The following is a 21,678-nucleotide window of genomic DNA, read 5'->3' as shown; positions in this document are numbered from 1 at the left end:
GTCCACCCAAATGTTTTATGTGCCCACCAGTGAGTGCATTAAAATAAAAAAATTATATAAAAAAAAAATACCTATTTACATGTCTGGGGTTTCCTCCAGCCCACGGTGGCTTGCTGTCATCCTGCGCTCAGCCGTTCCTCCGCTGTCCCCATCCGTAATCGGTCGGCCAGTGCGCATGCTCCATCTTGCTACTGTGGCCGGGAGCGTTCTGCGAATGCACAATAGCAAGCAAGCATAGAGCACTCCCAGCCACGGAAGTGTGACAGAGGACAGGGCCACGCAGCCAGTGTTGGAGGGGGACACCGGAGGAACGGGGGAGTGTGGGATGACTATGAGGGACCAGGAAGACTTCAGGGGACTAAAAAGAAGCCCCAGCTAAGTAAATGAGCATTTTTTTTTACTTTAGGTTTCCTTTAAAGCCAATGGGTACCGGATTCAAAAAGAAAAAGTCAGATACTCACCTAAGGAGAGGGAAGGCTCGGTCCTAATGAGCCTTCCCTCTCCTCTCCCGGTGCCGCGCTGGCTCTCCCGTTCGCGTCCGCCGCCGCAGGGACTTCGGAGGTCTTCGGGAGCACTCGGGCTTCCGAAGACGGGCCGCTCCATACTACGTACGCGCGAGTGCGTCATAGAGGGCGCTCGCGCATGTGTAGTATGGAGCGGCCGCGTCATCGGGAGCCCGAGTGCTCCCGAAGGCTTCCGATAGCTCCCGAAGGCATGCGGAAGTGGCAGTATTTGACCAAACTGGTCGAATACTGCCACGGGGGATCCTGCGCGGGACCGGGCACCGGGAGAGGAGGGGGAAGGCTCATTAGGACCGAGCCTTCCCTCTCCTTAGGTGAGTATCTGACTTTTTCTTTTTAAATCTGGTAAACATTCACTTTAAAGAGAAACCGTGACCAAGAATTGAACTTCATCCCAATCAGTAGCTGGTACCCATTTCCCATGAGAAATCTTTACCTTTTCTCTAATAGATCATCAGGGGGCTCTGTATAGCTGAAACCCCTCCCACAGTAAACTGTGAGGACCATGGTCCTGGCAGTTTCCTGTCTGTGGACCTTGTTGCATTGTGGGAAATAGCTGTTTATAGCGGTTTCCAACTGCCAAAATTGCAAGCAGCAGCTACTTCTACTGACATCACCTGCCAGCAGTAAAAATGTCACCATGTGACAAATGTCAGAATGCAAATCGGGCAAAGAAAAGATTTTACAATGAGAAAACACTGACTAAATCATTTATACATAATTATTGTAAAAATTAAGCACTTTTGTTCATTACATTATTTTCACTGGAGTTCCTCTTTAAGATGAGTTACCTGTGACGGTGTCTACCCGTGTCCGCGCTGTATTTCCGCATTGGTGCCCCACGTGGCTGCCGGTGTTTTACATGTGGGGCGTGTGTGTGATGGCACTAGTCACAGTGGCACATACTTGAAATAACCACTACAAGCCTCTAGTGTTTGGCCTCTAGCGCTTGTCATGTGACACAGGTAGCCTGGGAGGGAAAAGACAGTGAGGAGCACCCGGCGAGGATGAAGATAAGACACGTGACAATGGATGGGCTAGTGAGTGTAAGCTCTGCTGCCAAAACTGCACATCAGTCGTTCCCGTAATGGTACGCCGCTACTGCCACGCTCGCGACCCACCGCAGTTCATGCGATCTATTCCGCCCAGTGTGATTGACTCATTTATAGAGACTCTGAAGCAAATAAATGATGCCATTTTTACCTTGTAATTCGCTTCAGGAGACTCAGCAGGAGTAAACTGCCGCATAACGAGTGCTTTAGACCCCCCAAATCCCCGGGGGACAATCCGGGCAGCACTTCCTGAAAGAGGCAGAGCTTTCAGCTGCAGCTCTGCCTCTCCTGACGTTGCCATGCGGATCTCCTCCTCTCCCCCGCCCCTCTCACTCTTCCTTCACAGAGAGGTGAGGGGGAGAGGAGGAGATCCGCATGGCGATTGACGTCAGGAGAGGCAGAGCTGCAGCTGAAAAGCTCTGCCTCTCAGGGAAGCACAATCCTCGGCCAAGTTGGTCGTGGATGTTTGCACAGGGATTTGGGGGGTCTAAAGCCCTCGTTTTGCGGTGGGGATGCAGCGGTTTACTCCTGCTGAGACTCCTGACACGAATTACAAGGTAAAAATGGCAAAATGTATTCGCTTCAGTGTCTCTTTAAGACACAAAATCAATCAGCCATTGTTTGCAGCATTGATTTCTAGCAGATTTGAATCTGCTGGTTTTCAGCAAGAAACATGGATAAGTGTATGGCCACCTAAGAACTACACTATGCGATTCTATTTAGGTGGAGGGTAGCAGATTCCCGTACAGTCCTGCCTCGGAACACTCACCTCCTAGATTCATATTCTATTTGGTCTTCCAGCTTTCGCACCTTCTTCTTTACTGTAGGCATTTTCTTGGTATCTATAAAAACGACATTTTCCTGCAGAAAAACAGCACAAGATCAGCAGAGAGGCTCCGACCGCTCAGGAGACAACTGCGGTCTCTCACCATGCATCACTACTGAATAAACAAATTATCTCTTTATGACCCTGAAGCCAGGCTTACATCCAGAACTGCTGCTTTGCTATACACCAGCGGCTCTGGAGGCAAGCCTGGCTTCAGGGGCGTAAAGGGATAATTTGCATATTCAGTAGTGATGAATTGTGGGAAGTTACAGTTGCTCACTTAAAGCTGAATTATCACAAATACCTTCAATTAACCTTTTTGGGCACCGCCCGTGGTAAATCCTACGCCGCACTTGTGGCTGTCTAAGCCTGATGCGGCGTAGGACTTCACGCCACCTGCCATTTTCGCTCCCGATGAGATCGTGTGCACCCGTGAAGGGAGATCTGCCATATGACAGCTGACATCTCCCCTCGGTGATCAGGAGCCATTGTGATTGGCTCCTGATCACGTAATCCTTAAGATCATCGTCGGATCGTAGTGATCACTGTTACAGCAGCGGCGGTAGGAGGGGGAGAGGAGGATCTTTGCTCAGAATGATTATAGCTGAGTCAGTCTTCTGTGATGTTTTTTCAAGTCCAAGCCTGCCCCCTTGTGGCTCTGATTTCCTGCTAGGAGGATACATAGCAGGAAAGCAGAGCCACAAGGGGGCAGGGTTGGGATTAAAAAGACATCACAGAAGACTGACTTAGCTATAATCAGCACGAGCAAAGCCAGACAGAATGCTCAGTCTGGGATTCTTATCAGGGCTGATAACAGGCAGTCTAAGCAGTGTATAATGAAACAAAGAGCAGAATAGGTGATTACTACCATGTTCCCATTGATATATATGGGAAAATACATAAGGGTGCTTTGTCTCTGGTTCTTAGGCAGCCGGCCCCCAAAGGGTTAAAGAAGGCAAACTACACGCACAGCAACAAAAGGAACAGAGCTGCCGGCAGCACATAAAGCTGAACTTACACCATTAGCATTTTTTGCATACATGACTCCGTTCCACTCTCCTTCCACTGAGCAGAAAGACTTCTTGTCATTGGGGGGGCTGCAGGAGAGATGGGAGAATTATTTACATTGAAACAAAGACTATCATGACTATCACCCTTTGTCACCAAGCAGTAGCGTAGGCACTCACTAGATTTCCGCCGTGACTCTGTGCTTCTTCCCGCCGTAGAAAGGTTTGGTGTGGAAGGTGATGATGGCGCTGTAGCCGGTTTTAGAACAGTTAATGTTGCACTCTCCCCCCAGCTCTACCCAAGGCACAGTCAGGATGGACCTAAACGGGCAAAGAGATAAGAGGCAAATGTTACATTCATCCAAGCAGAGCTGAGACAAGGTCCTCCAGCACCCAAGGCTGAGACACCAAAGTGCGCCCCTCCATCCCTCCCACCCCAGCTGTCACACACTGATTGCTATTAGACTAAGAGGGCCACAGGGTCCACAACCTCCCCAACACCTTAATATCTAGTTATCTGGCTTGCAGTCACTGCTATGTATCCCCTTTTCTTATTTCTTTCTGCTTCAAACACAATTAGGAATGACAGCTGCATGAATTGTGCGCCCCCTCCTATACTGCGCCCTGAGGCTGGAGCCTCTGCAGCCTATGCCTCGGCCCGGCCCTGCAGCACAGCAATGCCGGCATCACAGACCCGCCTTCCCTCCTGACATACATCACTGAGCCTTGGCTGCTCACAACCTCCTACTAGTTGCCCTTCTATGGACTTGCCGATAATCAATGAGATGCAAATAATTTCTCCTAACATTCAAATTTCATGTAAATTATAAGCAGTGTAAAATTGGCTAATTAATCAGAAAAACACATGTAGACAACAAATATGTACAATATACAGCAGTAGAACATGATTCGCTAGCACAAAACCTAAATTTGAGGGGGAGGGGGCTGGGGAGAGTTCAGACAGTTGACAGCCAAGGGGAAAAAAAATGTTCTTATGCCTTGCGGTCCTGGTGGAAATGGACTGACAGGCATGTAACACTGTAGAACAGCTGTGGAAGAGTAGTGCTGTAATATGTAATTCTCAATGGCTGCGAGTTCGGTACGCCATTAACCAGTTAATGACAAGCAGACTTATAAAAACGTCTTGCTAGAGCCTCTTAAAGCGGACCCAAACCAAACATTTTTTTAATTCAAACTATTTAGTTGCACCACTGACACATACACAGATAAATAAACACTTCTTCAAGGCTATGAGCATTTCAGTGCATGCTTTTCACCCTTCTCTTTTCATTACTAGAGTTATACAGGTGGCAGCCATTAGAAATTCCTCCTTTGACGGACACCACCTACTCCACCAGTTTGCCGGATTCTGTCCCGGCAATATGAAAGGAAGGGAGGGGTTCCTCCAATAAACGTAAAATATTTTATATTTGTCATCGTGCAGCTGAAAAATGGCTGCTATTTATTATTATAATTTAGAAAATAGATTTTATTTCTGAAATCTTGTATTTTTAATTTGGGTCCACTTTGACTGCTCCAGGACGTTTTTATAAGTCAAACAGCTCTGCTGATGCTGTGCTCCCGCACGCACATGAGATTAGTGGAAAAACACACCATCGAAAAAATACACGTTTACTGTATTTCCAAATAATAGATGGTCACCATACTTTGTACTAGGGACATAATTAAAATCTTGTGATTACCAGGACAAATAGGCAGATAAAATGTGTGGGTTTTATGTACAGTAGCAGTGTTTATATTAAAACTATAGGGGATAAAATTGGAGAAATCGTGTCGATTTTCATTTTTTCCTGGTTTTTCCCTTTAAAATGCATAGAAAATAAAGTTATTACTGAAAACAAATATCAACCCCAAAAATCCTAATTGGTGGTGAAAAAAACAAGATATAGATCATTTTATTGTGATTAGTAGTGATTAAGCTATTGGCAAATGAAAGGGATGAGCACTGAAAGGTGAAAATCGCTCTTGTCCGTTAGGGTAAAAGCCCCTTTGGGGTGAAGTGGTTAAAGTGAACCTCCAGACTAAAAATCGACTCAGCAGCACTGAAAAGGCCTGGTGTTTCTTTAACAGTTTCACAGCATCAGAACTTTGTTTCTCTTATACAAGCCTCATTTTTAGCTGCACAGAAGAAAACTGCCCGGGCAGTTTTCCTCTTATGCTGTGCAAAGCATGATGGGCATTCTGATGTTGTTGTTCTCGTTCTGCTGTTTTGGTGCAATTTTTTTTTGTTTACATTTTGAATTTGACATTTGAAGCCTAGGGTGTGCAGCTGGGAGGGGTTATCAGGACACAGGACAGTTGAACTGTGTCTTATGCTCCCTGTCGCCTCCTTTCAACCAAAAAGATGGCTGCCCCCATAACAAAGATGGCAGCCCCCATGAATCACAAACATTTGCCTGTTCTTTTAAAACAGGGTGGGTAAAAGATTATATTACCTATCTATTCTAATTAACATAACTAATGTAACTTAATAACAGTATGTTTGTTTAGGCTGAAGTTCCCCTTTAATAATAAGCCTAACATTTTTATAGAGCTTTCTACCTGTTGGACTCCAAGGGCTCAAGAACTGCAGCCAGTAAGGGCGCAATCAAGGGGCCACCCTGCAGTGTTAGGAAGTCTTGCCCGAGGAGGACTTCTTACTGAATATAGCTACTGACCCTAACCAGGATTTGAACCCTGAAACTCACATGTCGAAGACAGAGCTCTTACCCAGTACACTATCCAGCCACTACACCAGTAGATGTACTCACCTCCCATATCCATTGGGGAAGGTTATAATGTAGTGTTCATCGTAGTCTAAGCAAGACACACAACCTGGAAAGAGACAAAGGAGGAAAATCTTCATCATGTGTTTATCACACGTCTAAGATGCAGGGGAGGCAGAGAACAATGGTGCAAGGCCGTGGCGGGGATCACGTCAGACAAACCAGCAGAAGCTGAAAAGAGAAGTCTAATGACCGGTATGTAAAGAGGCCCTGTAGTGACATATAGTAGAATGCAGTAAATTATTCAGGGTAGTCACTTTTCCTGGTTTTAGCATCAGAAACAGGGACGTAGCAATAGGGGGTGCAGAGGTAGCGACCACATCAGGGCCCTTGGGCAAGAGGGGCCCCTCCCTTTAGCTGCAGTATTCGCTTTCTAATGTGCTCATAATAATCAATTCTATAGGTGCTTTGAATAGTGGTAATCATTAACAAGCTGTTCCCCATCCCCTTCTTGCACCTCTGACACTGTAGTTGCCATTGGCAGGTTTTGGTGCGGAGTATCAATTGTTATACTGGTATGTAGCCGGCTACAAGGTCCCTTTTTAAAGTGTTAGATTAATTCATTATCAATGTGTAGACAGGAATGCTGGTGCGGTTCCCTAAAGACACCAAGATTACCTTCCACTGGGCAGTCTGCTAGCCATTTCATCTACTGATAGAGGATTGGTTGCTATGAGTTCCGGTACCCACACAGCTCACTGAGCTCTTACCTTGCCCGATGTTGTGCACCCCTATAGACATCCCTAGGAATTTGGACTTTGTCCAGATGTGGGCGTTGAACTGTATCCTCTTGTTATAACATTCGGCATAGAAGGCTGAAACTAAACAAAAAACTAAGTAAGAAGATGAGCAGAACATTGTATAATTTATTGGTGCACACGGCTGTATAATTGGATGGGAAGGAACATTGCACAGATAGGAGTGGAGTGAAGTGTTCAGAGTTTACCACTGTTATAACCGCAGAGTAAAGATTCCTACCCACGCTAAATGAAGCTTGGCCAAGACATCTGATAAATGGCTGCCTCTGCTAATAATCTACTGTGTGTACAGCAGCCACCAATGCCTTGGTCAGCGATCAGCCGGGCGATCGCTGGCTTAGAGGTTTGTTCTCCCCACTCAACCTCGCCCACCATGTTACATCACAACCGTGGTGTCCGTTGGCCCTCTGCCTCCTCGCATAGCAACAGAACACGTTGCTAGGCTCGCTGGACAGCGTACTGGTAAGGGTATAAATACAGCAACGTTTTAACCTCTTCCGGACACAGCTAATTGAAATCTACGCTCCGTTTGTAGAAGGGTGTAGATGTCAATGTCCTGTGTCTGCACACTCCAACTGCTCCAATCAGCTGGCTCCGTGTGCCTTGTGATCACTGTGAGCCAATCACAGCTTAAAACTAAAAAAAAGGGGTCTGGTCCTTAAGGTGCCAAAGCCCTGCTGTCTAGGAAAGGTCAATAATGACAGCACTGGGGCATTTCAGTGACCACTGAATAAGACTCCCTTATTCAGCATCTCCTTCTTCCTCTACCAAAATTGAAATGGGAAACAGGAGGAAAGAGACAGATGTGTGTATGATGGATGTACTTGAACTAGAGCAGGGGTGTCAAACTCAAATACAAAGTGGGCCAAAATTGTACACTGAGACCAAGTCACGGGCTAACCTCAGTGTCTACTGTCCACCTTCCTCTCATATAAGGTTCCCTGGTGTCTAATGCCCTCCTCTTATACAGTTTGCTCGTATTTAGTGCCCCCTTTCTTCCCCTATACAACTCCCTGATGTGTAGTGGCTTCCTCCCTCCCCTATACTGTTCCCAGGTGTCTAATGTCCCCCTCCAACCCCTATACAATTCTCTGGTGTCTAGTGGTCTTCCCTCCCCTATACAATCCACTTGTCCCCCCCCCCCCCCATACTGTTACCTAGTGTTTAGTGCTTTCCCCCTACCTCCCCCATATGGCTTCCTTGTTGTTCTAGGGCTTCACCTCTAATGGTGGTCTAGAGAGGGCCAAACATAATGCAAAGTGGGGAAATCACTTGAGGGCCAAATTTAACAGCTCTGAGGTCCAGATTTGGCCCGCGGGCCGGAGTTTGTCATGTATGAACTAGAGCAAAGGTTCTCAACGTGTGGTACGCGTACCCCAGGGGGTACTTCTGAGGGTTCTAGGGGGTACTCGGGCTTGATTATACTTAACCAAAAATAACAAATTTAGAGTTTTAGAAAATGATATATCTTATTTAAACAGCACCAAATTAGTATTTTAGCTAATTAAAAGCAATAGTAAATGCTTGGAAATGCTTTAGAACCAATTATAATGTACTACGATTAAATATATATTTGTTAAGGGGTACGTGTGATAATGTTTACCATGCTAGGGGGTACTTGGTGAGTGCAGGGTTTTAAAAGGGGTACATACCAATAAAATGTTGAGAAACACTGAACTAGAGCATAGTGAACAGACAGGCACAAGAGGCAGCGACTTACTTGGTGGATGGTGTGAGACCTGCTCAGACACAAAGGTGACGTTGTTTTTGGAAGCCCATGGAATTGGCCCTTCTGATACCGGCTCCTAAAACAGAAAACATTATCCATTATCTCGGTCACAACAGTAGCACACATACAAAACACAACCTTAAAACACGGCATGGACTAGTATTAGGCTGGGACCACACTATGCTGGATTGGCAATGTGTATGGTCATAGCAGATCGGATGTACATCTTAAGAGGATCTGCTGTGTCAGTCACTATATGGTTTTGTCAGCTAGTTTACATTGTAGCGCATGTCTTCTGTTTCAGAAAATATTTGCAATAATTCAGGTTAGGGTTAGCTACGAGATGTCTCCCACAATGCATCACTGCTGAAATATTCAAGTTATCCATTGTTGTCCCTGTGAGCTAAACACACCTCTAGATCCGCCGGGGTGCAATGATGTGTCAGCTTGTTAATATTACAGAGCCACACTAATGCAACATGCATACAGACTGTTTCCGATTGGTTGATCCTCATCAGTGCATGGCACGGATTAATTTGGCTCTATGGAGTAATGCAGTGATGCACTGGGAGACATCTCGGAGCTCATTCCAACCTGAATTATTGCAAATACTTTCCGTTTTAAGAAAGCTAGATGGGCTTTTTGGTTTATTGTAGCCCCTTACACCCTCCAGTAAGTTCTGGCTCACCATGAGCTTGCTGGGTAGTCTAACGGTTTTTGAAAAGGGACATTTTGGCTATCATTCATAAAGCATTCCCGCATGCGGAAATGCTGAAAACAGCCCACTTTACCGAACACTTCGCAAAATCTCCATTCATAAAGGCTCTTTCCGCATGAAAAGCTGACATTACCGAGCAGAGCGATAAATCACCGCAAATCGTAACAAATGTAACAAAATGTTAATTCATAAAGATTTACACAAGCGGCATGAGGACGGGAAATACCTCTCCCTTGGATGTGGCGATAACCATGTTAAGTTAATGGAGACACAGACCTCCCAGGCAGCTGCAGTAGAGCGGAACACAGAGAAATGTATCAACTCGGCAGATTCTCCTGTTTCCGCAAGCCTACCGCCTGCCTAGTTCGGGGAATCTCCGCACTGCTATTGCAACTGTATACATTTTTATGAATGAGCAGCCAGAAGTCTAAAATACCGAAAGCGGTGTTTTCCCACATGGATTTACTTTACCGACCACACTTTTATGAATGATAGCCTTTGTTGTACTGGTCCAAGCCCTATCCCATAGAAACATATCAATCCCTGCACTGATGAGGACCAACAGTCCCAAACAAGCTGTATGCATGTTAGATTTATGTGGCATGCTATTCCCCAGCGGTTAGTCATGTAATCCTGGCTTCAGGGGCACAAAAAGATAATTTGTATATTCAGTAGCGGTGCATTGTGGGTAACCACAGTTGTTCAATTAAAGCTGAATGATAGCAAATACTTTCAGTTTTTAAAAAAAGGCTATTCACACTGATCGTGGTCTTTTTAGTAGGAAGACATTTCGGTCTCTTTTACATCCCTATACTTTCCTAGTGGTTCTGGGTCACCCCGAGCTGCTTTTGTATTCTTATGCATTTTGCAGAAACACTCAGCAAAAATCTAATTTCAGTAAAGGTCTGACAACTTTTAGGAGTACACTGGACCAGACCACTAAATGAATGTTCAATGCGAACCACTAATGTGTTGCATCTTCTACTCACCCCCGCCATACGTTGCTTTGAACAGGGCTGTGGAGTCGAAGAGTTCAGAGTCGGAGATTTTTGGGGACCTGGAGTCAGAGGTTTCATAAATAAACTGAGGAGCCGGAGCTGGATGATTTTTATACTCCACAGCCCTGGCTTTGAAAGGGGCTATATTGTGCCTATTACAAGGCCTTAGACTAGTGGTCCTCAAACTAAGGCCGAATGCAGCCCACTGAGGCCTTTTCACTGGCCCACCAAACACAAAATGTATGACTTATAGATGCAGCCCACTGCACCTTTAAAATATTGTCAGAATGCATATAGAATAGCAGCACCACCCATCCACATACTGTAGAAGCCAGTGAGCAGTAATTCGCTGCATCAGGTGACACAACTGGACGGCAGGTTGTCACCTGGGTATGCTTCACTGTCTGGTGCACAAAGACGTTCTTCGAGCGCCGCATGACTGAATGGCTGCTGCTGGGAGTTCTCTTCCAGGCATGATGGGGGGGAATCAATACCTAGATTCAATGTAATGTTTTTCAACATCATTTTATGTATATTCCGGCCCTCCAGCAGTCTGAAGTATGTTCCTCCCGGCCCTCGACCGAAAAAGTTTGGGGACCCCTGCCTTAGACAGTGTCTTGTAGGCTTATGGAGAGGAATGCTGTTCTATACAGTACATATAGCGTATAAGAGTTTAACCACTTTGCATCCCGTCCTTGTTTCCCCCTATGGGCAAGTGCAGTTTAGACATTTTAGCCATGTCCCTATCTAAATCAGCAATAACTTTATCCCTAATTATGACACCAATAATTCAATGAAATATATATATTATTTTTTCTTCCAAGACAAAACGAGGCTTTCATTGTATGGCATTTTTTCCCTTGAACAATAAAGTGGTTAGAGCCTGGTGCACACCATGCAATTTTTCCATATATTTCCAGAGCAGAAACTGATCAAATCGGGCAAAAATATACAACCTGCTGATTGGCAACAACCTGTATTTTTTGGACTACAAGACTCACTTTTTCTTTTTTTTTTTATGACTTCTGTGCCTGAGCAGAGCGCTTCAGGCTACGTGAGCGCAGGCACAGAAGATCCCGATCTGGCAATGTTGGCATCGGCAACAGAGGGGACCCCGGGCCACCAGCTGGGAGAGGAGCTGCGTCGAGCATCAGATCGGTTCCCAGGGGCTGGAGGAAGCCCCAGGTAAATAGATTTTTTTTTCTATTTTACCTCGGCCCTGTCCTTTAAGTGAAAATTGCATGGGGTGCACCAGGCTCAACAGTGTGTAGCTATCAGATCTGGACATTTCAGGATTCCAAACATTTCATAAACTCACAGTGTCGTCTTCTAGACCTGGTACAACCCAGTGACACTGGAACACTTCTCCCAGTATGGGGTTATAAGGCTTCTTTGCTACAGACCCTTTTCGGCCTGCGTGGAATGCAGACAGGTACCACCGGACCACCTGAACCATCCTGTCCTTGGGGTCTTTATGGTCACCAATGCTGAAGGAGCAGAGAGAAGAGAATGGTCATGTGATGTGAGAGGTCAGCATCCTGATAGCATAACTGAGTGCAGCTAGCGCAGGTCACAGCCTTACCTCACAAAGAGATCCGGGTGTGCAAAGAAATCGGCATACATCTCTAGCAGAGATCTCCTTTCCAAGATGAAGGTGGGGAGGACGACCTGCAGGAATACAGGCACATAGATACCATCAAAATCACATTTATAGCATCTAAACTATTCATAACATCATTATCGTTATTATAGTGTATTTATATAGCACTGACATCTCCTGCAGCACTTTACAGAGTACATAGTCATGTCACAGGCTGTCCCTCAGAGGAGCTAACAATCTAAACCCTACCATAGTCATAGTCTAATGTCCTCCCATATTATTATTATGTATTTATATAGCACTGACATCTTCTGCAGCACGTTACAGAGTACATAGTCATGTCACAGGCTGTCAATCAGAGGAGCTCACAATCTAAACCATACCATAGTCATAGTCTAATGTCCTCCCATATTATTATTATTATTATGTATTTATATAGCACTGACATCTTCTGCAGCACGTTACAGAGTACATAGTCATGTCAAAGGCTGTCCCTCAGAGGAGCTCACAATCTAAACCCTACCATAGTCATAGTCTAATGTCCTACCATATTATTATCATGTGTTTATACAGCACTGCCATCTTCTGCAACACTTTACAGAGTACATAGTCATGTCACTGACTGTCCTCAGAGGAGCTCACAATCTAACCTGTCTGTATGGTTTTGGGATGTGGGAGGAAACCGAAGTGAATGCAGGAAACCCACACAGACACAGGGAGCACAGACAAACTCCATGCAGATAGTGCACTGGCCCAGAACCAGGGACTTAGCGCTGCAAGTGATGACACTTCCCGGGCTGTGGAGTCGGAGTCATTTTTTTGGGCACCTGGAGTTGGAGTCGGGAAAAAAATGCAATGACTCCTAATGAATTTAAACTGTAATTAAAATAGAAAATATGATAAAATGTTCTATTTCTCAGATAATAGTCATCATAAATAATTTATATATACAGTACAGTAATAGCTGTGCTTAGTCCACAAAAATCAAATAAACCAATCAAAAATTAGTCTATGTATTTTTTAAAGTCAGATATACATATCTGATTGTGACTGTATATATGATGTGTACACAGGAATCTCTTATATATACTAAATAACATCAATGCTGTAAGTATAAAGCCTGATGTGTAGCCGTGCCACTAATAGAGATGGTCAATGAGATGGAAAGAATTCTGTGCTGATGCTGGTTTATGCAAATGTATGCACTCCCTTTGCTCATGAAATCAATTTGATATGTTAAAATTAGGTTTGAGGACTACGAATTAAAGGGTACCTGAGAGGGATGAAAAGTTACATACCTGGGGCTTCCTCCAGCCCCCTTCAGGCTAATCAGTCCCTCGCTGTCCTCCTCCGCCACCTGGATCTTCTGCTATGAGTTCCAGTAATTTAGCCAGTCAGCGCAGTCCGGCTGCGTGCCGCTCCCACAGCCAGGAGCATTCTGCACCTGCTCAATAGTGCTGCGCAGGTGTAGTACGCTCCCAGTGGCGGAGTGTGTGCATGCGCATTACGGCCGACTGGCTCAAGTACCTGGACCTGTAGCAGAAGATCCAGGTGGCGGAGGAGGACTGCGAGGGACTGATTAGCCTGAAGGGGGCTGGAGAAAGCCCCAGGTATGTATAAAAAACTTTAATTTCATCTGTCTCAGGTTTACTTTGTTACACAGTAGTACTATACTCTACATATGCACTCCCCACAGAGCTGCAGGGAATCCACTGAGAATCTTGTGCACATTGAACAGAGAGGTGTTGTCTGTCACCCATAAACCTGATTCAGATTGTGCATGAAGAATGTGTAATAGAGGAAGAATCCCCTCATTCCCCTGCAGAGTACCTGCACATCACTCTTACATGTACCCACAGTTACATTGCCTAGGGCATGATAGATGTTCTTTGTTCCTGTCTGTACCTTATACAAGTACTCTTACTAAGGACTAGTTTAATCTATGACAAAGTATTAGAGGCAGAAGATCGGCCTGATATCCAGGTAACTGGTATTGTTTAAAAGGGAATAAATATGGAAGCCTCGATAATCGCTCTCACTTCAGTCGTCTTTTAAAATTCCTAAGCGTTGGCAGTTAAGAGACAAATTTCATGTTACATACTTTCAATCAACAAGATTGTAATATGCAAATTAGAGGAGTCGGAGTCGAGAGGAGTAGGAGGATTTCTGTACTGACTCATCAGCCCTGGACACTACAATGCAAAATGGTTCCAGATATATTAGGCAGTCTATAAATAAGTAAGGTTAAACTGTCTTTGCAGCCATTATAATCTCCCTCACATCAGCGCAGAACAGAAGCTTTGGGGACGGCTACTGGAGGCTCGTTTCATCTCACTCAAAAGCTTTTCTGCTATCGCCCAGTCACATTTAGAGTCCTATGGGAGCTCAGCGTAACTGCGAATGCAATCAACCCTGAGGATGCTGCATGCAGCATCTGGGAAAACTCGATTGACCGCGGCACATAACCGTTTAGCAGCCTATTTATTTAGAGGCATGCAAGTGCTCCAGGATAATTTATTTTAGCACGGTTACATTTCCCTGCTTCTAATTAGTACTGGTGTAATGTGTATTCATAGCCACGTGTCACCAGGAGGCAGTGTGAGACAATAACAGAGGACTTCTGCTTTGTTTCTATATTTTCTGCTAGCAGAGATACATCAACGTATTCTGAGAATTTACAGCACAACCAGTTCTGCTGACCGAGGCCAAAAGCCGTGCACTGATCTCAAACAAGATAACTCTATAGAAACTGCTAATGGGTTAAACCAATGACGGCAATCAAAGCTAAACGTTGTTAGATAAATTCTTCCAGTCATCTCAATTAATGACGTGGTGGATCCCTAGTGTTAAACGCTGGGGACATTAGCCGGCAGCCCTTACTTGGTTCGTACAGTAAGAGCTTTCTATCCTGGGGTGCAGATCTCACCTTTGTCAGGTCCATTCCCAGCCGGACCTGTGACAAGAGATGCATGATGACACTCTTGTGCTCCTCCACCGATTCCCCTTCTCCATCATCATCCCGGTCATCGTGAGGATCATACTGATCTGATGGGACAAGGAGGACAACATTAAAGACAAACCATTACTGGGAAAAGAGCTCTTCAACACAAAGCAAACCCCATACCTGACAAAGTTACGTCTTCACCAAGGTCCCGTTTCCACTAGGGCGAATCTGCATGCGTTTCCTGCTTGCAGATTTGCATCCTACCTAATAAAGAGCATGTGTCCCATGTCTGTGTGTCAGTGATTTTCTTGCACTGCGCATGTGCAGGGAAGGACGCAGAGACACTGACTAGAGCTGGGGGGGGGGGGGGGAATGACGCGCAGCAGAGGACAGGTCCTGAAGGGGGGCAGGCAGGATAATTAAAAACAGAAAGACCAGGCCGGGGGGGGGGGGGGGGGGGGCGTGTGTTGGGGGGTTTGACCGCCTTGCGCCAGTTTTTAAATGGGACTTAGGCCTAGTACCCAATGATAGTCAATGGGCCTGTTTCCACTTGTCAGGAAATCTGTGCAGAGGAGTGTGCATAAAAAAAATCTGCACAGCAGAGCCATCAGAATTCGCACACCGCAAGGCTAGTGTGCGATTTGCCTGTAATGTAATCAATAGGAAAATTGCATGCGTTTTCTCGATGCAAATTTGCATACGTTTTCACGCAAAATTAATGTAAAAGCACACAGGCACTGACATGGTTAGGTTTGCATACTTACAAAAATACACGAAAATGCATGCGTTTCCGTGTTAAAATTTGCATACAAACGTGAACGAATTTGCATCCGTATGCAATTTAGTTTACGCATTTTCCGCAACGGAATCGCACCGCACTAGTGGAAGTGTAGCCTTAGCCTGTCAGAATCTGTATGGAAAATACAAGGTAATGCTCTATTGACAAGAGTGCAACCATATCGAATAATTAGCCTTAACCACCCAAACCTTACATATTGATTCGCTATCCCCAAATGATGCCGAATTCACCTTCCCTGTATCCTAATTACCCTTCTAAATTTTTGCCACTCTTACCCACTAACTGATGATCCCTTTCAGCCACCTTCCTTTGCAGCTGCAACACGCCAACAGCTGGGGCTCAGCTGAACGCTACAGCCAATATACAGCGCTTGGCTATGGACTATAAAACAGTCAGTCTGCAGATTATTGAACATATACATGGGTTCTATGGCAGTTCCTTCCTGCGGCTTCATGGGACAAAGCATAAGAGGAGTCCTTGTAATATCATTACTGTTGGTGCAGTAGGCATATTCGAATATGACACCTATCTCTGAACTGAACCTGAACCTTTGGACATGCGCACTGCGGCAGAGGATGCCAACGGACCCTTGTCACTGCTTCTGTGCACTGCCCTCCACATCGTTGTTCCATAACTCATGTACTTCCTTGTAAAGGAGGAAGTATAGGAGAGTTGCAATGCGACGTGGAGTGAAGCAAAATGTGGTGGCGACAAGGGTGAGGTAACATTCCCTGCCATGCTGCGCATGCAGATAGATTCAGGTTCATTTTGGTGGAATTCAGAGCAAGGTTCCAAATTGGAATATGCCAAATGCACCAAAACTAAATTATACACAGGCCAAAACCATAACATTATGTGATTTTGAATATAAAAGAATTAAGGAAACGGAGGATTAAAGTCGAGTTAGGGCTCATTTCCACTATAGCGAATCCGCATGCGTTGTCCGCATGCGGATTCGCACAGCCAATACAAGTGAATGGGCCTGTTTCCACTTGTGCGTTGTGCGGAGCGTTTTTTGTGTGCGGGGAAAATCTGCACGGCAGAGCCGTCAGAATTCGCTCCCCGCACACCGCTAAGCGAATCGCATACAATGTATCTAATAGGGAAATCGCATGCGGTTTTGGCATGCGTTTTCCCTGCGATTTCGCATGCGATTTCGCATAGGAGGTAATGTTAATTTACACAGGCAGTGACATGGTTAAAATCGCCCACCTACTACCCTATGCGAAATCGCATGAAAAACGCATGCAAAATCGCACCCGCATGCGATTTCGTCTGCAGTGATTTCCCGGCGATTCCGCACCGCACAAGTGGAAATGCAGCCTTAGCGGCGCTCAACTTTCCAGCGCCGTTTTTGCCTAATTTACCCTCTACCCCAATGCATAGCAACATAATGCATTGCTAGCCTGCAGGCTTGTGGCGTGTCACCCTCGGCCATGCAATGTCCCCCCAGGGATCAGGAACTGAACTGATCTTGTGTACAGGCCTAGAAGTCTCAGGATAGCTAGCAGGAAAGTGTATCCGCACACAGTGAGAAAAGCATGATACAGAACAGAAGGAATGTCTATAGTGAGGGTTGTAGTACCTGCATCGTTGGTTCCATTGGACATGGAGGAGTTGATGGACTCGGTGGTGTCCGGCCTCTTCAGACTGGTCCCTGTGCTGCTGTGTGTTAGGGCTGCTGCAGACTCGGAGGAGCTACACAACACAGAAAGATGAATCCGGGTTATATGCAGTTCACCCATCATTATGTGACTTTATTATCGCCAGGGCATATGGTAGCAAAAGCAAATCACCACGTATGACAAGCATGGAAGCCATTCTCTGTGAAATTTAATGCAGAGGCTACTGAAAGAAAATAAAACTATGATTGAAAAAGAATGAATGAAACTAAATTCTTCTAAAGCCACAAAGCAAAGTGTGCTGGGCTTGTGTCCAGCCACTAACAGTGCACATGGCTTATCGCTGACTCAGAGGAGATAAGCAGTGCTGCCATTGGGGTCTGTTCACACAAGTGTTTCCATGGGTAATGCTCCAGCTACATTCAATGACGTCACAGCCGGCGGCTGCGTGGATGTCGCAAGTGAGTATGGATTCCTCTTTAGGTGTGGCTCTCTGTGTTCAAGAAAACAATTAGGTGTGGGGGTGCCGGGTCCTTATGGGGTTTAATGAACTTCTTAAAAGACAGAAGTAGAGGAAAAATATATTAAAGAGGAACTTTACTGAATGTAGTACCGTGTATACACGAATACAAGTCGATCTCGTGTATAAGTCGACTCCAATATTCAACACTCTTAAGCTGGATTTTTTTATGGACCCAAGTATAAGTCTACCCAGCAAAGTTAATGGCTGCACTTGGAGACCAGGAGGGGTAAATGACAGCACTGCATACAAAATTGCAGCAATTAACCCCCCTGTCCCCAAGTGCAGCCAATACCTCCTCCAGGCCCCCAAGTGCTGCAATTATTCACTCCCTTTTATGCAGCCCAGTATTTCCCCCACTGCCCCTTTCCTTGTTAATTGTTGTGGCCAGGACTTTCAGACCTGTGTTTTCTTGGCATTTCCTTTCCTCAAAGTATCACTTACCATGGGGTAAATTGCTGAAAATGGGAATGTGACTATTAGTACACACATAACTCAGTTGCCAGTGACTCGCGTATAAGTCTACCCAGCAAAGTTAATGGCTGCAGCTGGGGACCAGGAGGGGTTAATGACAGCACTGGATACAGTATTGCAGCCATTAACCCCTCCTGTCCCTTAAGTGCAGCCAATACCTTCTCCAGGCCCCCAAGGACTGCAATTATTCACTCCCCCTCCTGAAGCCCAATATTCCCCTTTCTTTCCTTAATTTTTGTGGCCAGGACTTTCAGACCTGTGTTTTCTCGGCTTTTCCTTTCCTCAAAGTATCACTTACCACTGGGTACATTGCTGCAAATGGGAATGTCTCTATTAGTACACTCAGTGTACTAATAATAGAGAATAATTAGCTCAGTGTTGACTCCTATACTTTTATGAAGTGAATCAGACCTAAATTTCTAGACTTATACTCGAGTATATAATTCTTTAAAGGAACACTATCGATTTACATTTATTTTCAATTGAGATAGGAATTGTTTGGGAAGTGCTGCTAAGTACTGCTGTATACATTTCACTGGAAACCTCTTTGTTTACTGTTCTCAAAATACTTTCAATCTTTACTAACGCCAAAACTGACAGAATGAGCCATGAGGGGAGGGGAATTTCCCCTCTTACTTGATCAGTTAACCCTGTGTGCAACTCTGTATGTGAGAGAGAGAAAGCTCCCAACAGCTGCAGCTTCTGTGCCCTGTGTTTTTGACTGAAGTGTCTGAAGAGAGCAGAGAAAACTTGTTATGAACATTTGTAATTGTCACAGCTTTTCATACTGTTTTTGCTTTCTGAGATAAATACTCTGTAGTCTGATAAGCAACTCTGGCTGTGCATTAAAGCAGACACCCCTTCTGCAATTGATTTGTCCCAATATAGCTAAATCCTACACAATAATTTAAAGCTTTTGCCTCTGATATTTAACATGAAAATTAGGAAAACGTTTACACAGCTACTTAGACATTATTTGTACATTTATTTTAGAACACTTGGGACACAAAGGCATGTTCCCATCTGAAGGACATGCCTATGTGTGCCCTCCACTTTGCTGACAGCCGCGGCTCCCCCCCCCCCCCCCCCCAAGTAATGGGGAAAGGGCGACTCTTGCAGGAGAGGAACTCCAGCATAACACACCTTCCCCGTCTCTAAGTCCCTCTCACTGGCTCTCCCCCCCCCATGCTAATCAGTGCCCGGAGCTCTCGGAGGAGAGTACAGAGCGTTGTGACCACCAAGGTTATGGAAACAAACATGCTGTAATACAGCCCATAGGGGTGACAGGGAAAGCCAGAAATGGACGCTACCTGATCCAGCAGGATCACTGTTATTTTCACTACAGTTCCTCTTTAAGCTCCCCCCAGATATCAAAGGGGTGAGCAGAAGCCACACCTTTCTGCTGATTAAGAGCCAATCAGGGCTTCTGTCGGACTGGGAAAAATGGCATTTTTTTTTTTTTTTTTAACAAAAGCATCCTATATAATAAAACCCGTGTCTCTGCGTTGTGTGTGTGTCCGTGTGTGTGTGTGTGTGTGTCCGGTGTGTACGTGTGTGTCCGTGTGTGTGTCCGTGTGTGTGTGTGTGTGTCCGGTGTGTACGTGTGTGTGTGTGTGTCCGGTGTGTACGTGTGTGTGTGTGTGTGTCCGGTGTGTACGTGTGTGTGTGTGTGTCCGGTGTGTACGTGTGTGTGTGTGTGTGTCCGGTGTGTACGTGTGTGTGTGTGTGTCCGGTGTGTACGTGTGTGTGTGTGTGTGTCCGGTGTGTACGTGTGTGTGTGTGTGTCCGGTGTGTACGTGTGTGTGTGTGTGTGTCCGGTGTGTACGTGTGTGTCTGTGTGTGTCCGTGTGTGTCCGTGTGTGTGTCCCTGTGTGTGTCCCTGTGTGTGTGTGCCCCTGTGTGTGTGTGTCCCTGTGTGTGTGTGTCCCTGTGTGTGTGTGTCCCTGTGTGTGTGTCCCTGTGTGTGTGTGTGCCCGTGTGTGTGCCCGGTGTGTGTGTGCGTGTGTGTGCCCGTGTGCGTGCCCGTGTGTGTGCCCGTGTGTGTGTGCCCCCGTGTGTGTGTGCCCCCGTGTGTGCCCGTGTCCATGTGTGCCCGTGTCCATGTGTGCCTGTGTCCATGTGTGTGCCCGTGTCCGTGTGTGTGTATGTGCGTGTGTCCGTGTGTGTCCGTGTGTGTGTGTGTGTGTCCGTGTGTGTGTGTCCGTGTGTGTGTGTCCGTGTGTGTGTCTGTGTGTGTGTGTGTGTGTGTGTGTGTGTCTCTGTCTGTGTGTGTGTGTGTGTGTGTGTGTGTCTGTGTGTGTGTCTGTGTGTGTGTGTGTGTGTGTGTGTCTGTGTGTGTGTGTGTGTGTGTGTCTGTGTGTGTGTGTGTGTCTGTGTGTGTGTGTGTGTCTGTGTGTGTGTGCGTGTGTCTGTGTGTGTGTGCGTGTGTCTGTGTGTGTGTGCGTGTGTGTGTGTGCGTGTGTGTGTGTGCGTGTGTCTGTGTGCGTGTGTCTGTGTGCGTGTGTCTGTGTGCGTGTGTCTGTGTGCGTGTGTCTGTGTGCGTGTGTCTGTGTGCGTGTGTCTGTGTGCGTGTGTCTGTGTGCGTGTGTCTGTGTGCGTGTGTCTGTGTGCGTGTGTCTGTGTGCGTGTGTCTGTGTGCGTGTGTCTGTGTGCGTGTGTCTGTGTGCGTGTGTCTGTGTGCGTGTGTCTGTGTGCGTGTGTCTGTGTGCGTGTGTCTGTGTGCGTGTGTCTGTGTGCGTGTGTCTGTGTGCGTGTGTCTGTGTGCGTGTGTCTGTGTGCGTGTGTCTGTGTGCGTGTGTCTGTGTGCGTGTGTCTGTGTGCGTGTGTCTGTGTGCGTGTGTCTGTGTGCGTGTGTCTGTGTGCGTGTGTCTGTGTGCGTGTGTCTGTGTGCGTGTGTCTGTGTGCGTGTGTCTGTGTGCGTGTGTCTGTGTGCGTCCGTGTCTGTCCCCGTGTGTGTCCGTGTGTGTCTGTCCCCGTGTGTGTGTGTGTGTCCATGTGTGTCAGTATGTGTGTGTGTCCGTGTGTGTGTGTGTCTGTGTGCGTGTGTGCGTGTGTCTGTGTGCGTCCGTGTGTGTGTGTGTCCGTGTGTGTGTGTCCGTGTGTGTGTGTCCGTGTGTGTCCGTGTGTGTCCGTGTGTGTGTGTCCGTGTGTGTGTGTGTCCGTGTGTGTGTGTGTCCGTGTGTGTGTGTGTGTGTGTCCGTGTGTGTGTGTGTCCGTGTGTGTGTCCCCGTGTGTGTGTCCGTGTGTGTGTGTCCGTGTGTGTGTGTCCGTGTGTGTGTCCGTGTGTGTGTCCCCGTGTGTGTCCGTGTGTGTGTGTGTCCGTGT

General features: G+C 46.3%; 1 protein-coding gene across 5 annotated transcripts in view; it reads right to left on the bottom strand.

The window, feature by feature from the left end:
• The window catches only part of OSBPL9 (oxysterol binding protein like 9), a 214,765-nt gene that overhangs the window by 5,020 nt on the left and 188,067 nt on the right, over positions 1-21,678 (bottom strand). For all 5 annotated transcript variants that reach the window (XM_068239067.1, XM_068239068.1, XM_068239069.1 and 2 more), the window contains 10 exons: positions 17,324-17,436; positions 14,922-15,040; positions 11,978-12,063; positions 11,714-11,882; positions 8,671-8,755; positions 6,903-7,013; positions 6,178-6,241; positions 3,587-3,727; positions 3,418-3,496; positions 2,343-2,434 (listed from right to left, as the gene is read on the bottom strand). In XM_068239067.1, the coding sequence (XP_068095168.1) occupies positions 2,343-2,434; positions 3,418-3,496; positions 3,587-3,727; positions 6,178-6,241; positions 6,903-7,013; positions 8,671-8,755; positions 11,714-11,882; positions 11,978-12,063; positions 14,922-15,040; positions 17,324-17,436 (1,059 nt within the window). The remainder of the gene's footprint in view (positions 1-2,342; positions 2,435-3,417; positions 3,497-3,586; positions 3,728-6,177; positions 6,242-6,902; positions 7,014-8,670; positions 8,756-11,713; positions 11,883-11,977; positions 12,064-14,921; positions 15,041-17,323; positions 17,437-21,678) is intronic.

This window comes from Hyperolius riggenbachi, chromosome 6 (genome assembly GCF_040937935.1).
Source record: "Hyperolius riggenbachi isolate aHypRig1 chromosome 6, aHypRig1.pri, whole genome shotgun sequence".
Classification (NCBI taxonomy): domain Eukaryota; kingdom Metazoa; phylum Chordata; class Amphibia; order Anura; family Hyperoliidae; genus Hyperolius; species Hyperolius riggenbachi.
The sequence above is the reverse complement of the archived record's forward strand: the minus strand, read 5'-3'. Positions and strand labels throughout refer to the sequence as shown.